The 16,655-nt window shown below is 43.5% G+C and overlaps 1 protein-coding gene across 2 annotated transcripts in view; it reads left to right on the top strand.

Annotated features, from left to right (window-relative positions):
• The window catches only part of cabp1b (calcium binding protein 1b), a gene marked incomplete at its 5' end in the record, with an annotated part of 90,675 nt that extends 75,383 nt beyond the window's left edge, over window positions 1-15,292 (top strand). For both annotated transcript variants that reach the window (XM_084325459.1, XM_084325460.1), the window contains 4 exons: window positions 924-1,033; window positions 6,408-6,482; window positions 7,020-7,092; window positions 15,177-15,292. In XM_084325459.1, coding sequence (XP_084181585.1) covers window positions 924-1,033; window positions 6,408-6,482; window positions 7,020-7,092; window positions 15,177-15,202 — 284 coding nt within the window. In that variant the 3' untranslated portion in view covers window positions 15,203-15,292. The remainder of the gene's footprint in view (window positions 1-923; window positions 1,034-6,407; window positions 6,483-7,019; window positions 7,093-15,176) is intronic.
• Between the last annotated feature and the right edge of the window lie 1,363 nt (window positions 15,293-16,655).

Consider the following 16,655-nt stretch of genomic DNA (forward strand, 5'->3'; position numbering starts at 1 on the left):
ATTTGTGGCTTCAGGCGATCGACCAGAACGATTTGGGCTTATTGCATAAAACTCGTCATTTCTCGCGATCTATGAAAAAAGACTGGATTATTTTGGAAATGGGGCGATGTTTAGAGTGTAGCGTGTAACAAACTACAGTGTGTAGAAATGAACTGATTAGCTAGTAATGGACTATAAACAATGCCTGTAAAATGAGCCATACTATTGTCTCCATAGCTATAATTCAGAACACACGATGGGTCTGCAAACATCGCTAAAATGATCAATGATCAAACGCTGGCGCCATTTAGTTAATACACATCCATAACTTAAAACACAATGGGAGGATTAAGGATAATCACAGTGGTATACTTCGCCTGGCATGTCAGACCCAGGCTATGCAAGCTAGCTCTCCCTTGGGTCTAAACAGACATATTGAGAAATAACAAAGACGAAAATGGTTTATGAAGTAATTTTGACTTACCGTGGTGGTGTTTTGGGGTCTCTCATCACGCAATTAATTCCTGGCTTGTTTACATTGGGGAGAATTGTTGGCTAGCATAGAGAAATGGATAGAATTGTCTTTTTACTATACATGTATGACAGTACAGGGATTGCAACTTGTGATCCACCTGTCACCTCTGACCTTTACCACACCCCTAATCCCAGTCAAAGGTCCACCAACACCAACACTTCACAAATGAAAACAGCCTTGCGCTAAATGTTCAGAGGTCTCCGCTTCACAGATAGATACGAAGTGAACTGTCTCCCTCTCTTTCTCTCTCCCTCTCTCTCTCCCCCCTCTCCCTCTCTTTCTCTCTCCCTCTCTCCCCCTCTCCCTCTATCTCGCTCTCTTTTTCTTTGGGGGTCAACTCTCCACCACACGTCCTGTTAATGGATTCTGATGTCTATCTGTCATCCCTTCTCCTGTCTGTCTCCTGTAGTCGGAGGACATGTGGACTTCGAGGACTTCGTGGAGCTGATGGGGCCCAAACTGTTGGCTGAAACAGCAGATATGATCGGAGTGAAGGAGCTGAGAGACGCCTTTAAAGAGGTGAGGAGGAGGGACTGTCCTCTGATGGTTGTTCTGTGAAGATGGGTGATAGACCATAGAGATGTATAGAGTCTTGAAATGGACTGTTGTGTATACATACCGCTATCGTATTTCCTAGCCTAGTTTAGCACAAATTAATCGAAGTGGATATGGACCATTCCAACAGAGGTGTTTTTGGTAGCTGACTGGTCCATATCCGCTTCCATTTATTTGTGCTAAGATTAGATTAGATTAGATTATATTAAAATTAGGCATTAAAGCATTAAAATAAATTAATCTAGATTAATCTATGGAGTGAAAAATCTTCAATCTTAGCGCGGCGGATATAAGAAAGAGGTCTAGCTGAGTCAATGTTGATGGTTTTGTTGAACATTTGTATTTCACAGAGAGAAACTGTATTAAAAGAAAGCTAATCAAATAGTCTTTGAATCTAAATATACTTTCTTTGTGTTGATTTTACATTAATTCCTTGATTTTACTCAAGTAAATATCTGTTACAAGCTTCGGTCTTAAGTAGAAAAATGCTATTTTTAATCTAGATAAATTTAGATTAATTACAGAAAATTGTGAGATTAATTAGTTAATTATTTTTTTTATCTATTGACAGCACTAATTAAAATGTATTGTCATTATTCAGCACAAGTACAGTACAACGAAAATAAGTTTGGCAAATGTAGCAGTAAAGTAAGCTAGTTAGCAGCCGGATAGCTTTCTACTGAACACACAGAGAGGAAATTGGTATCTATCTTCTGTCTGACTCTGGAGAAGCCTGTAACATTTCCCATAATGTTGCCGTGTTCCTTTAAGTGGGAAGAAAGACACTTTGTGGGTTGTGTGAGTTTAACCTTCTCAGATGTCCCTTTTGATCTCACATGCAAGATGAACCTGAGCGTTCTAATTCATATTTAACAATGGCTACTGGCTATTGAAAGCTATGGAGTTCTAGAATTCCATGATAGAATGCAGAGAGAATACTCCCACAAAAAGGTGAGGAGAATGGAGAGGTGGGGGCAAGGGGCGAAACATTAAGTAATTAAGCATTACATCACGTGCAGGAGTGTGTTATATGAATTAGATCATGTCTAGGGGTGGTTGTTAGGCCCGACGCGCAGATCTAATTCCTATAACACACGACTACAAGTGGTGTAGGGCTGACCCCTATTAGTCGATTAGTCCAGGGGTTCCCAAAGTCGGGGGGGGGGGGGGGGGGGGGCGCCAGATGATTTTAAAAAAATTATAAAAATAAAAAATTCCATTTTTTTTTTTTTTTTTTTTTTTTATACAGTCAGGCCACTGAACTTAGAAGCAGGCCAGGCCGGAGGGCGGTTAGGTGGCCGAGCGGAGATTGCGTTCGTCACCAGCCCCGGAGCTGTGAGCTGGATTCGCCTGTTCGAATCCAGCTCACAGCTCCGGGGTTGTCACCAGCTTGGCTGGCCGTCTGCACTAATACAATTGGCTGTATTAGAGGGTGGGAGAAGCTGGCGGGGTGGGTCCGGGTCGTTGTAAACAGCGACTCCTACAGTTCGGTCGGGGCGCCTGCTAAGCGCGGATAGGACTCGAGGGGGATAGTGTGGTCCTCCCACACGCTACGCCCTCTCGATGAGAATCCGCGCTGCCAGGTGAAAAAGAAGCGGTGATTGGCTGGACGTGTGTCGGAGGAAGCACGTGGTAGCCTCCACTCTCCCAGATGATCTGACTGTGGGGGGTAAGTGCGCAGCGACCAGAAAGGGACTGGGAATTGGCATACGACTAACATTGGGATGGGAGAAAATCGGAGGAAAATGGAGGAAAAAAAAAAAAAAAAAAAAAAAAGCAGGCCAGGCCAGTGTTTCTAGTTGCACCAGCGCAATAGTTAGATAACCTAGGTGGGGAACAACCAGGAGATCACTGCAACTCACACAAGTTGGAGAACTATCTCTCTCTCTCTCTCTCTCTCTCTCTCTCTCTTGCTCTCAGACACACACAAAGGGAGCCGCATGTGATTGGTGGAGGCGGGACCCTTACAAAAAACTGCTAATCATTGACACATGCTAGCCTGTAATAATCCCCCCCAGAAAAATCTACTTTGCATTTGATATATTGCAAATATATGCCATCACACACTGGCATTAAGGGTTAGGATTATAAAATGAATATGTGGTGTTATGATCAGGGCTGAAGTTGAATAAAATATTGTATTTATCAATTACAAAAAAACTGAAAATCCATAAAAATCTGTGTTGTTGCTAATCATACATTATGCTGGCCTGTTTTTTAACAATAATTTGTGATGCCATCACAAACACTGGCATTTAAAGGGTACAAATAAAAAAATTCCTGCACCAGAATGCAGGAAATGAAGTCTTTGTAACAAAAAAAATCCTGGTGGACCCCCAGACCCCCTGCTTAAAAAGTGGCCTGACTGGGGCTATATTTTGCACTATATTTCCTGGCCTGAATGATTTTCCCAGTCCGGCCCTGGTTAAAAGCCTCCAATGCTTATTAGTGTGTGTGCGTTTGAACGTTTGCATGTTTCAACCATACATTTCCATTTATAAATTTTTTTTAATAATAAATAAAAATGTATATATTTAAAAGAAAATAATTTTTTTTACCTCCTATAATAGTGGGGGTTGCGGCTCTCTGACACAGTTTTTTTTGGGTCGCGGCCTGAAAAGTTTGGGAACCCCTGGATTAGTCGACTAATCGGTCGAAAGGAGCCGTAGTCGACTGGCCAACCTCTTAGTAGAATATATTAAAAAAAATATAAAATTAAACGTGGTGCAAGGCGCTCACCACGAATACTGGAGACGCTGGGTTCGCCTGTTCGAGCCCAGCGCTCCACATTGCTTTCAGTTTAGCTGGTCGTCCGTACTAATACACATTGGCAGTATTAGGGGGTGGGAAACTGATGGGTGGGGATCGGCGTTGCGGACAGTGACTCCTACAGGTCGGTTGGTGCGCCTGCGCAGTAGAATCAGGAAGCGATGGGGGCGGCGCCCCTCCAAAGCGCAGACCCCTGACGCTGAAAGATCGCGCCGCGCAGGTGAAAAGATGCGACTGCTGTTATAACGAGTATCGGAGGGGACTCGTGCTATGTATGACTTAGTCCACATTGCAGCCGGCTTGTGGGAGGCAAGAAACAGCGTTCGAGACAGGGGAGGGTTGAATTGGATGATATACGAAAATTGGGATGGGAGAAAAATAGAAAATGGGAGAAAAAGTAAAAATAAGTAAAAAAGAAAAAAAGAAAAAAAGATTTGGCCAATCATAGTCGACCATCCAAATCCTTAGTCGGGGACAGCCCTAAAGTGGTGTAATGTCTTTTATACAATGGCCGAATTCAACCAACCTTATTGCTATAGAATAAACACACAGTAATTGAAGCATAATGGAGATTTATTCACAAAACCATCCACAGAGAAAGTAGATCCAATAGTAGATCCACTAGTAGACACCAGAGGGAGCTCCACAAACCATGTTAAACCCAGATAGACAGTACTGCTACATTTATACATTTATGACATACCAGATTTACAAATACAGTACTGTTTTTGTAGGGTGATTATGGTTTATTTACATTGAGGTTCTGGGGTCACATGGAGTGTGTTATACGAAATACCCCCCACCCCACCTGCCAATCTCCTACCTACAAACCTCCAATTAACAGTTTATTCATCAAATGTATATACTCTCAATATTATTGTATCACAAACAGTACTGTATTTGTAAATCTGGTATGTCATAAATGTATAGATGTAGCAGTACTGTCTATCTGTATGTCATGTATGTCATGTTATGATGCATTGAAAATGGGGGACCCTGATGTAAACAAGACGAAAGTCTTTCTCTGGTCTGCATCCCCTTAACACTTTGATTACCACTGGTGAACATGGTAAAACCCTGTTAAATGCCACCACCGACTTCAATGATAGCGTTGTGAATGCATATTCTCTCTCTTAAATTATGGCTATGTGTCTAATCTGTTTGTCGTTTATCAAGGACTTGTTTGCAGTCAACATTGTCGAAACGGATTGTTTTTTTTATCGGTTCATTTTCGTTTTATAGCATTTTGAAAAGCCCTCGTTTTCAAGGAAAATATAAAGATTCCGTGATAAAAGGCATTTACTGGAATATTCTAGAATACACAAAAACGTTGTAATTTTTCGGCCTATTTATGAATCGTTTTCAAATAAACGCTAGATTATCGATAGTACAGTATATGTGTACTTATGCACGCTATAGAGGCGGGCTGAAAAATATATTCTCTCATTTCCTCATCAGCGACCACAGCCACACACACACACGCATAGGGAAAAAGCTTATATCTCCGTGAAAACAGGTCTGATTATCCTAAGACCTAAGTAAAATAGATTCCTTACCTGAGATCAGATGTTATCCAAAAAGATTATTCCAATTCCTGATCGCCATTCCAAATATCGATCACGCTTATTGATTACAGTGTTGAGTCCTGTAAATACATAATCCACGTGTTTTTCGGGCCGGTGAGCACAATCGATCCTTCAGATGCCTTGAGGGAAAAATAAAATGAGGAAACTGACCACCCCCCCTTCAGCAGTGTAATGTAATGGGGTGCAGTTACACAGGGAGAGACGATAGGGGGCGGTATCTTCCCAATTGAGCTCAGAGAGACTCTGCAGCACTAACCCGAGGCTCGATTGATGAAATATGAATTCAAATCGCCAATAAAAAAAAATACGGCAAACAAACTATATATGTCGTTGGCGGGCACTCAACTGGCGGCATGAACTAACGACTTATAGCGTTGGTGGCATCCAAAGTGTTAACATTTGTGTGTATTGTGCCGTACTGTATTGTACCCATTCTGCAATCTGGTAATAACATTTTCAATCAATCAATCAATCAAATCTGACAACAAAAAACAAAAACAAAAAACGTTGATAATTTCTTAATTTTTTTTGTGATTTTTATTTTGTTTCACAATGAGTCATGACAAATTAATTACATAATCCATGTGTATGTAACGAATTAACATATTCCAGTTGACTATCTTTTTTGGAGGATTCGTTCAAAAGCTGATATACTTCCATTTTTCTATCTATGGCGGATTGATTCAGACAGAAACAAAAAAGTTATTCGGTTGTCGGAGGGATCTGGGGTCACGTGGAGTGTGTTATACTAAATAACAACCGGCAACTTCACTGTTTCAGCCACTGTTTCAGCCAATCAGAATCAAGAAATGTGCATGGCATTGTATAAGGTAAAGTATGCTATACTATACTACTAATAGTATTAATACTATATAGTATATAGGATAGAAAATAACCTACAAATGATGGTTAGTAGAGGCTGGTACAGTAGATAAACTGTACAGCTAAAGCTTTCTCTCTCTCTCTCTTTCTCTCTCTCCCAGTTTGACACTAATGGCGACGGTCAGATCAGTACAGCAGAGCTAAGAGAGGCCATGAAGAAACTTCTGGGTCAGCAGGTCAGAGTGCCATCTCTTCAGCCACCCGTCAATACAGCTGTCAATTATCCACCTGTCAATTGTTCTTCTGTCAATCATCCACATGTCAATCATCCACCTGTCAAACATCCGCCTGTCAATTGTTCATCTGTCAATTGCTCTTCTGTCAATCATCCACATGTCAATCATCCACCTGTCAAACATCCGCCTGTCAATTGTTCATCTGTCAATCATTCATCTGTCAATCATCCTGTCACTGAAAAATATCTTATTAATCAATTTAAAGAAGCATGCTCCACAAGGCAACACAAATCAATAACTATGGTTTGTCTCAAAAAATGCAGGAAAGAACTCTCTATCTTTGCTTGCAAGGTTTTCCACCTGAAAAACACCCGTCAAGGTTTTGAGACCAGACTGATTTCTGTTCTGCCTCTTTGAAGATGCACATTGCCACATGTATTGATCTTTGCTGACTTGTGGGTCTTACTTTCATAAATGAGTTTATTCTTTTACAGAAAGAGTTTACACCTGGCCCCGTCCCTTATGTCTCTGTGGCAGGTTGGACACCGGGACCTGGAGGACATCCTAAGGGACATCGACCTGAACGGAGACGGACACGTAGACTTCGAAGGTGGGTGGACCCTGCTGAATTACATTCTGTTTCATTTCACTATTCAGTTTGAAAGGTATTCCAGTCTGGGTGATTTCAGGTGTTACTCTGGTCAACAGACTATACTAGTAGACTCAGCCAAGTTGATTTGTTGGAATTCCAACCAGAGAAGACACCAATCAAGACAGCAGGACCAAACCCTGAATCACAAAATAATTCTTCAGAAGTAGGCAGCCCTAGAAGCTAGTGGGCTAGCTTTCTTTTCTTTCTTTTCTTTCCTTTTGATTTTGTTGTTACGTTGTTCCCTGATCCCTTTCCCTTAGCTGCCCCCTCCTGTTAAGCGCCTTGGGTCTCCTGAAAGGCACTATATAAATTTAAGATATTATTATTATTAGTGATTCAGGGGCTGGATCCAGGCAAGGATGAACCCCAGCTTGCTGCAATTACTTTAAATCACAGTGTATATTTGACTCTAAGAGTACATTTCACACCATCCTAGTGTGTATTTGACTCTAAAATAGTACATTTAACACCATCCTGGTGTGTATTTGACTCTAAAAGATTGAGAGATTATAAAATGTCAGTTCTAATAGTCAGTGTCCTGCTGGTCATATTGTGTCTAGTTTCTCTCTTTCTTACTTATGTATTTACCCCTCTCTCTCTCGACATGGTATAAGGTCGTAAAGATACTATAAGGTATCCATCACACTGGCTGCTTATTAGAGCACAACCTGAACACAATCTCACTAACCATTTTCTTTGGCACACACAAATACAGACACACACACACACACACACACACACACACACACACACACACACACACACACACACACACACACACACACACACACACACACACACACACACACACACACACACACACACACACACACACAGAGCCTGCGTGGTCCAAACACCCAATGTGAGTGTGTGTAATATTCCAATGTTCTGACAGCGAGGAGAGGAAGAGAGAGGAGACATCCAGTTGGTCCGTCTGTCAGATTAAAGGCTTATGTCACTTCCTCATACTACTAGATTAGCTGGAGAACAACACCGCCTGGCAGACCCACCATGACCAAAATAGCTGCCATAGGCAGCACTGCTCTCCTTAAAGGGAAACGCTGACACATTTTAAACAGGGCTCAGGTAGTTAGACGGTTGCTATGGAATGCCGGTCGCTTCAATTACTTAAATTCCATTGCATATTACAGGGGTATTCAATTAAAATCCAAAGAGCTCATTTCAGAGAAAATGTCCTCAAGCAAAGGTCCGGAACATCATAATGTCTAACTCACGTTATGATTCAGTGCAATATACTGTATATATTGAAATCTTCACATTGAAGTACTCTGAATAAATGTAATTTTCTCATTTCAAATGACATAAGGGCTGCATTTAGTTTCAACCAATTTTACAATAAACAATCTCAACACATCTTCTATATATGCCATATAGAATGGCTAAAAATCTAAATGTACAGAAATGGAGACTGGAGGAGATACAAAGAAGGGTCGTGAAATTTCTTCTGTGGCAGCTTTTCAAGCTTTCAACAAGACCTCCCAGCCATCTTTAATCCAAAGATCTGCCTGTCAACACACACAGTCACCCAGACTGATCCTCCACGAATGGCAGCTTGCCCCAGAATTCTGACATCAGCTTCAGTCATATTTCCTCACACCTGCTATAATGCAGTGCATTCATACTTCAGTTAACCGAGAAGCGACTTGTTAGCGCTGTTAGCATCTCCCGTTCCACTAGCTGGGAAGCTGGAGGACAGTATATTATATAATAATAATAATAATAATACACTTTATTTGTATAGCACCTTTCATACAGAAACGGCAGCTCAAAGTGCTTCACAACAGAAGAAAGAATACAAAAAAGCATAGAATGAGCACATAAAGTGCAGACATATAAAATCACAGTTTTTCCACATTAGGATCTAACATCCCAACAGGCCACCTTGTTTATTGTTCGATTCAGTTTTAAATAGACAATAATAAAAAGAGTAAGATAAAATAGTGCAATAGTGCAGTGCAATAAAATAGTAGAATAGAATAGACATAAAATTAGCACATAAGGTGCAGACATATAAAATATTTTTTTTACAGTGCAATAAAATAGTTATATTTCGTAGATAGCTCCCGCTCTGCTCTATGGGAAATCCCCTTTAGCATAGGGCTACTTGAACAATGCACCTGCACCTGTCCGGCCACGCCCACTCTCGCCCATGCACTTAAGAGAGGGGTGTGACCATACTTCCGCTCTTCCCTAATCTTTCACAACGGAAGTGTTTTTGCTACAGGCACACGTCAGCAGTGATAGTTCGTGTATTTTAGTTTAGGTTCTTGTGTTACTATTTTTGTCAAAATGGCATCACCACCGCCTGGGAAACGCCAGGGGTTACCGTCACGACCTCCTCCATATGCCACGCAGCTCTCTAATCCCACGCTTATGGTGAGGTGGTGAGCTCCATGCAGAGCTGGGTGCGCGCCGCACGGTTGCAGGTGCAAACCCCCCGCCTCTGCTCGCTCCCACCATCGGTGGTGAAGCGGCTAGCGGGTGGTCTGACGAGGCTCTTGCAGCGTCGGGGCAGCCCCCGCCTACCAAGTGGATTGGCTCATGCCCCTGTTTTAGTTAACCTCCTGTTCTTCTCCCCTCCCTCCTCAAAATACTACGTTTTCAAATAAAAGTCCCTCTGAAAGAGGGCAATTTTTTGATGTAACGGATGTGTGATTATTCACTGTGTATTTTGGGATATTGCCTATGAGGGCTCGCTGTCCTTCTGTTGAACAGCTAAGGGCTGGCGAGCAGCGTTTCTCTTGTGAGGAGAGTTGCTGGATTCATATGGGAACGCGCCTTTTTACGACAGTCGTAGACCTTGAATCGGCCAGTGGTTTTGCTACTTGTGTTAGCATACAACCACGGGCGCTGCCCCTCTCCCCAATAGGGCTGACCTTCGAAGCTTTTTATGGCAATCGAAGCTTCGGGGCCGAGATTCGATTTTAATTCGAAGCTTCAAGATAAAAATATATATATATATTATAATTCAATATTTTTTTTTTAATTTCTTTACATCTAAAAAAAATATTATGTTGTGGGACTTGTACAGCACTTTAAATGTGCTCTATAAATAAAGTGGAATGGATTGGATTAATTAATTAATTAAACTAATAATGAGTCGGGAGCTGCGCTGCCTGGGCGGCTGCTCTCCGTTACACAGCCAACAACATTACATTACATTAGATAATTATGTTGCAACCTTCGTTCATTGCATTGGAGGCGCAAGGATTTTGCAGGTGGGAGGGGGGATAAAAAAGATTTCGAATCCCATGCCCATCGAACGAAGCTTTGAAGTATTTAAGACAGCCCTACTCCCCAAAGCCTGTCTGTGTGTTACCTTACCTGCTAGGGTAAAGAAACATGACGGGCGACAAGTTTTTCGCTTAACAGCCAGGCTCTAATAAGTGGACGTGCCCCCCACCCCACCCACCCAACCCCACCCAACCTCCTCCAATGTACAGTTTTTACGTCAAATGTATATACTCTCTTTTCTGGACTCTTTTTGTATCACAAACAGTACTGTATTTGCAAATCTGGTATGTCATAAATGTATAGATGTAGCAGTACTGTCTATCTGTATGTCATGTATGTCATAATTATGTCCTGATGAATTGAAAATGGGGGACCCTGATGTAAACAAGACGAAAGACTTTCTCTGGTCTGCATCCCCTTAACAATTGTGTGTATTGAGCTGTACTGTATTGTACCCATTCTGCAATCTGTTAATAAAGTTTTCAATCAATCAATCAATCTTTTAAACAGGCACGGCCGCCTAGCTCCGGTTTGGTGGTTAGCTGGTTAGCTGGCGTGTTTTGGGTGTTTTTCAAGACGATAAGGCGTGCACACGCTTATATGTGTCTGTTCATTGTAAACAGCGCACGGCTAGCGGCGCCGTTTTCTGTTTCGCCTCACACATGGTTTAGTTTTTACGTGAGGCTGGTTGGGGGGGGTGAGGATAAATCCTCCCCTTGGGATGTTTGTATCCCGGATAATACTGGCGACGGAGGGGGACGACGCAGCTCAAAACGAGCGTGCCTTTCTTCATTTTGGGATGATTCATTAGCGTCACGCTGGTACGTAGGATTCCACTCGGTCGGCTCCCCCGACCTTAGGGCAAATATTTGTGTACACTGCTCGTCATGGGGAAGGGGGGGGGGGGGGCTGGGGTTCCCGGCCATTGTAAAACGTCACAGGCACCCAGGTCGTTGTTTGGTTGGAACAAACGTGTAGCGATGTCACCCAAATGTCACCCAAATATAGCGATGTCACCCAAATATGTTTGAACATGCGCCTGAAACGGGATATAACGAGGGTTATTCTGTAATTCTAGTTATAAGAATTCATGTCAAGTAGACAAATGTCTATCTTGTGGGATGAAGCCGTAGGGCGTATGTTTTTTCCCTTTGTAGGCATCGCGGGACTGGTGCTGCCGGTATGTGGGGAGTTTTTTCACCCAAGACAGAGTGAAGACCACACATTATGCATGTCCAGCCGTAGAGCAGCGTCCCCAGCGGGCTAATCGCTTGGCTGAAACGGTACAATGCTCAGCGGGGGAGCCGCCTCATTTACCAGGGGTAATGACTGCTGCTCCCCCCGTTTCAAACCGCGCCATTCTCTCCCCCCCCTTGGATGCAATTGCCCCGACCCCAGCCTCGTTGGCTGAGTCAGGGTACGAAACCCCAACCCCACGAGATACCTTGCTGGCGCAGTCGGGAGGAACCCCGCCCCACGGGACTCGCAAAGCACAGCGGGAGGGACCGGGTTACCTATCTACGATTCTTAGCAGGCCAGCGCCAGTTGGCTATGAGGCCGCTTTGTGATTCTTACCGCATGTGGCTACAGCAGTACCACATGTCGGTGTGGATGGAGGGAACGTTGAGAGCGGGGCTCTTGTGGCAATTTGCACGCCCTTGCCCTCCGTTTTTGGGTTCTGAAACAGACTCTATTATCAGAGTCCGCGGCAGCGACAGCCCTGGCCGACGAGATTCAATCTCTGTTGGCAAGGCAGGCCATCGTTGCGGTCCCACGGGGGATGCAATGGGTGGTGCTTACTCCCAATATTTCAGTGATGTCGCCCGAATATGTTTGGACGTGCACCTGAAACGAGGTATATAGAGGGTTATTCTGTAACCCTAGTCATATGAGTCCTCAGGCTCTGTGTGTAAACCCTGTGCGGCCATTGAAAACGTTGCAGGCTTTCGCGTTTTCTTATTGGCTTGAGAGATATATCAGTGAGTTGAGGTCTGAGTGGCAGGTCCCAACTCACAATGTCAATTGGGAGGTCTCTCCGGGATAAACCTGGCATCTTCCCCTCTCATGTGAGCGGCTCTGTATATAAACCCTGTGTCAGGTCCTTTCGGGGACCGGCTCCCTCCTGTTTCTACCCAGACAGGGGGGAGAAACGTTGTGGGGGCTCTTTCTTGTCAGAATTCGCCCGCCACCGTTCTCAGGTTTTATGTGCCCGCACATAAAGCGCTTGGTCTTACGGGACCGGTTTTCAGCGTCTGGCCCGGGCGTGTTCTCAGGTGTTTATTTGAAACAGCCTTTTGGGGCCAGCGCGCCCTGGTCTGTCCAACGGCATGAACGGCGTTTCATACGGTCAGCCGGGAAGGACTTTTTTTTCTCTGCCGAGCGCCAGCTCACTAGGCCAGTTCGAGGGCTCGTGTACATCTCCGGGGGGAAATGACGGGGCAGATCAAGTGTTGACAGGGGGGTTTTCACGCCTGTTAGGTGGGCCACCGGGAGCTGTGCGTTTGCGTATTCAGACCGTCTTGGTGGCGCTCCCTGTGAGGTTTTAATTGAAACGTGTACCTTTCCCCCTCTCCTTTGAAGAGGGGCGGCAGCGCGAAAGGGCACGGGGCTCATCCTGGTCGCGCCGGACCGGATCAGTTCAACCCGATGTCCGCCGGGTCACAGATATGTTCTGTTCAACCCGGACGCCACAGGGGCTGATGTCATGAATGTTGTGTGTCATAAGTGTCACTACGAGTTGAAAGTGGGGGACCCCGATGTGGACAAGACAAACATCTTCCTTTGATCTACATCCCCTTAACAGTTGTGTGCATTGAACTGTACTCTATTGTACCCTTTCTGCAAACTGTTAAGTAGGTTTTCCTTTCTCCATTCTTTTCACCCCTCCCTCGGCGGGTGGGGGGGGGGGTTGGTCTGAGTGCGTGGTATTAGCCCCCTCTAGGTGCTCCTGTGTAGTTCCCGGTCCTCCAGGCACAGGTCGAGCCTTGCTCTTGTTACCTGTCGGCCTGGGTTAACCCATTTTAGGCCTGAAACACCTTAAAACTGCATTGTATAGCCTGTGTATACCCGCAGATGTGTTTCCCGGATTCAATGGGTTAAGGGAGCAACCTTTCTGTTTGGGGTGGTTGTCTCCCCGGTATGCCGGTTCGACCCCGGCTCCCCGAGAATATGCCCTGCATGTTTTATGACGTCTGCCAATTGTGTCAAATTCTTTTCTCTGAACCCCAACCCTGCGGGATTAATAGATTGGCGGGGTCAGGGTTCGTGGCAAGGCCGGTTTACTGGCGGAGTCAGGGTCCGGGACCCCGACCCCGCAAGGTTGTGACCCCACGAGATGGTGACATTGTGCACGGCATGCCGAACACCCCCCCCTGCCCACGTGGGCCGTCGGGGTACTGTTTTCTACAGTCAGCCCCTCTAGGCGCTCCTGTGTGATATTTTAAAGGGGAATGTCATCGATTTTAAGAATTCACATAATGTTCTCCTGTGTCCCTGTACACTGCATTTCTGGGCCCATAAAATATTTTGTGTAGGTTTAAATTCTGCCTCCGACCTGGTGGCAATATTATAATATAAACCTCACTTAAGTGAGAGAACTCAACAAAGATGTCAAATTTGAGGGTTCTCTCTCTCAGATTTCTAGCTTTGGGAGAGAGTGGTGCGTGTTCACAAATATTGACTGTGCTGTCCTTGGACACAGGAAGAACACTGATTCTTAAAATGTGGCATTCCCTTTTTTCTTGTTTCATGATTATGCAAGTAGTTTTAGGACATTCACTCTCAACAGGTTTCTTGTTTCAAGATAATTTTCTTGTTTAATGAGCAATCATAATTTTTTGCAAAGGTATGCTAGTGCAGTAAGATCATCCTCTTAAGCTGCAACGTCCCTCATATGGGAAGTTTTTCGGATTTTTTGCAACCGGCACTTTGGCGACCCCTAGTGGCTCGGGTGTGCATATTTTGTAATACAATATATATATATATCGAATTGAAGGCTTATTTGTTGCCTGTCGATAGCGACAAAATCTGTTCAGCGGTTCTCGAGTTACATGCCGGTATTTGAGGCTTGTGCAAAGTACACGGTATTGCGCAAAATACCACTCCCGACTCAGGCTGCAGTAGTTCAATCTAGATCCGATCTCGAAAATAATTGTGGATCGTTGTAACCAATGAGTGTGGCTTTCCAATGATACCCCACATGGGGATCTAAATAAAAATAAAAAAAACATGAAGAAACGCGAAAACAGGAAGAGCAAAACAGCCGGATTAATTGAAGTCTATAAGAAAACTGAGTTTTTCTTTGTACACAGTTTACCAAAATCACTCCTAATCACTCATTTATGAATGGATCTGATCTTTATGAAATTTGGATATGTACTACATAAGGCTTCAGGCTACATCTGGATTTGTAAGCCATACCACCTTCTGGGGAAATACTACCTCTGGACTACTAACTACTACAGAAAAACTTGAGTAACACGTTTTTTTACAACTCAAGTTCAGACCTATGTTACTCTATTACGTTAGCACTAAAAGTGAATTTTCTTTCTGGAATCATAAACTTCAGAATGTCATCTTTCAAAAGAGACCAGACTCATGCATGTGCTATAAGTATAAAGTATGTTGTTTTGGTTTGCAAAAAAGGTATGCAGTCCTCAAAAACAAAAACGAAAATGGCCATGAGACTCATTGCAATCTTGAAATAAGCCTTACAGTAAAACCTCTAGCCTGTCTTTTTTGCAGTATGAACTGGACTGAACTGGAATAAACGTTCTCTTCCTTCACAGAGTTTGTGCGGATGATGTCTCGATGAGCGCCCTGACAGCGTACCCGCGCAATGTCACAGTACCGCGCATAATCTCTTCTGGATGATGAGAAAGAGAGGGAGGGACATAGACAGAGACTGCTGAGCCTTGATTGGCTGATGGACCTTGACCCTCTGAACCTGTCAATCACCCAGGAGAAAACAAACATATCAACCCTGCCCTGAGAAGACGACTCTGAAGCATGACGACCGCGTCTCTATGCTGCTGTCCCTCAGAGCGCTACTTAACAACCTCCCACCTCGTAAACCTTCATTTAGTCATGAAAACACAACTCCATCGCTGATGTGGCTGTTGACAAAATGGGGTAGAGTGAAAGATTTAAGTTATTTGATATTTAAGTTGTTTCTTGTGTTCAACCGTCATGCCATCATTGTCTATTGGCTATAGAGAGTAAAAGAGATGTTTTAAACTGTTTCTGATATTATTCCAGTATCTCCTTTGTCCAGGACATTCCCTTTCTTGTCTAGGACACCTTAAGCACACATATGGCAATATGCTATTATGTCATGTGATCCTGTGAGAAATATTTATTGTATGTGTTTGTGTTTTGTGCATACATACCCCTACATACATGGTTTTCCTCCATTTTGTAGATTGGTTGTGTCTTAAACTATTGTGCCCATCAAAGTCATGGCAAAAGCAAGCCAGTCTTCGTTTTCGGAATTACGTCTTAATGTAGCACTGTTGCACCTCTTATGAATTTATTGTTGTTATTACATATCTTACAAGAGTTATTTGTGTTGTTTTGAATAATGCATTAGGCCTGTTTGGTGTGTGGAGTTTCTTATTGGTAAGACTCATCTTGGTGCAATGCATTGCTGATCCTGGCTCATGTACAGTGGTACAGTGCTGGCGGAGGAGGTGGTATACTGCTGCAAGGAGGTACTGAGGATGAGGTGGTATACTGCTGAGAGGAGGTAGCTATACTGAAGTGTGGAGGTGGTATAGAGGAGGAGGTGGTATACTGCTGAGAGGAGGTGCTAGCTACATTGTGACCTTGACTCACTCAACTCCAAAGGTTTTTTTTTGTATTCTTTACTGGTCCAGACTCTTATACAGCATAACAAAATAATGTTTTGTGCATTCACACAAATAAATGCTTATTTAATGCAGAGCACAAACAAACAAACATGTTTCAGCCAAGCCAGCACATTAAATACACATTGACATATTAAATATTTAAAAAAATTGAGGCTATACTGTGACTCCATCCAAATATTTCAATGGTAATTAGGCTGATTATTATCTGTGGCTATAGGGCTTGTGAAGTGGATGAAAGGTTATATAGTTGCTATGTGTTGCTATGGACACCGTTCACTATTCTAATGCAACTTACACCCATTTGTATTGAGAAATCGCTTAAACTTGCAAAATGTACAAAAACAGAGGGATGGAGAAGAAAATAATTTCAGAATTCATACACGTTATTCCTCTCGTCCA

This window comes from Notolepis coatsorum (assembly GCF_963971535.1).
Source record: "Notolepis coatsorum genome assembly, chromosome: 11".
Taxonomy (NCBI): Eukaryota; Metazoa; Chordata; class Actinopteri; order Aulopiformes; family Paralepididae; genus Notolepis; species Notolepis coatsorum.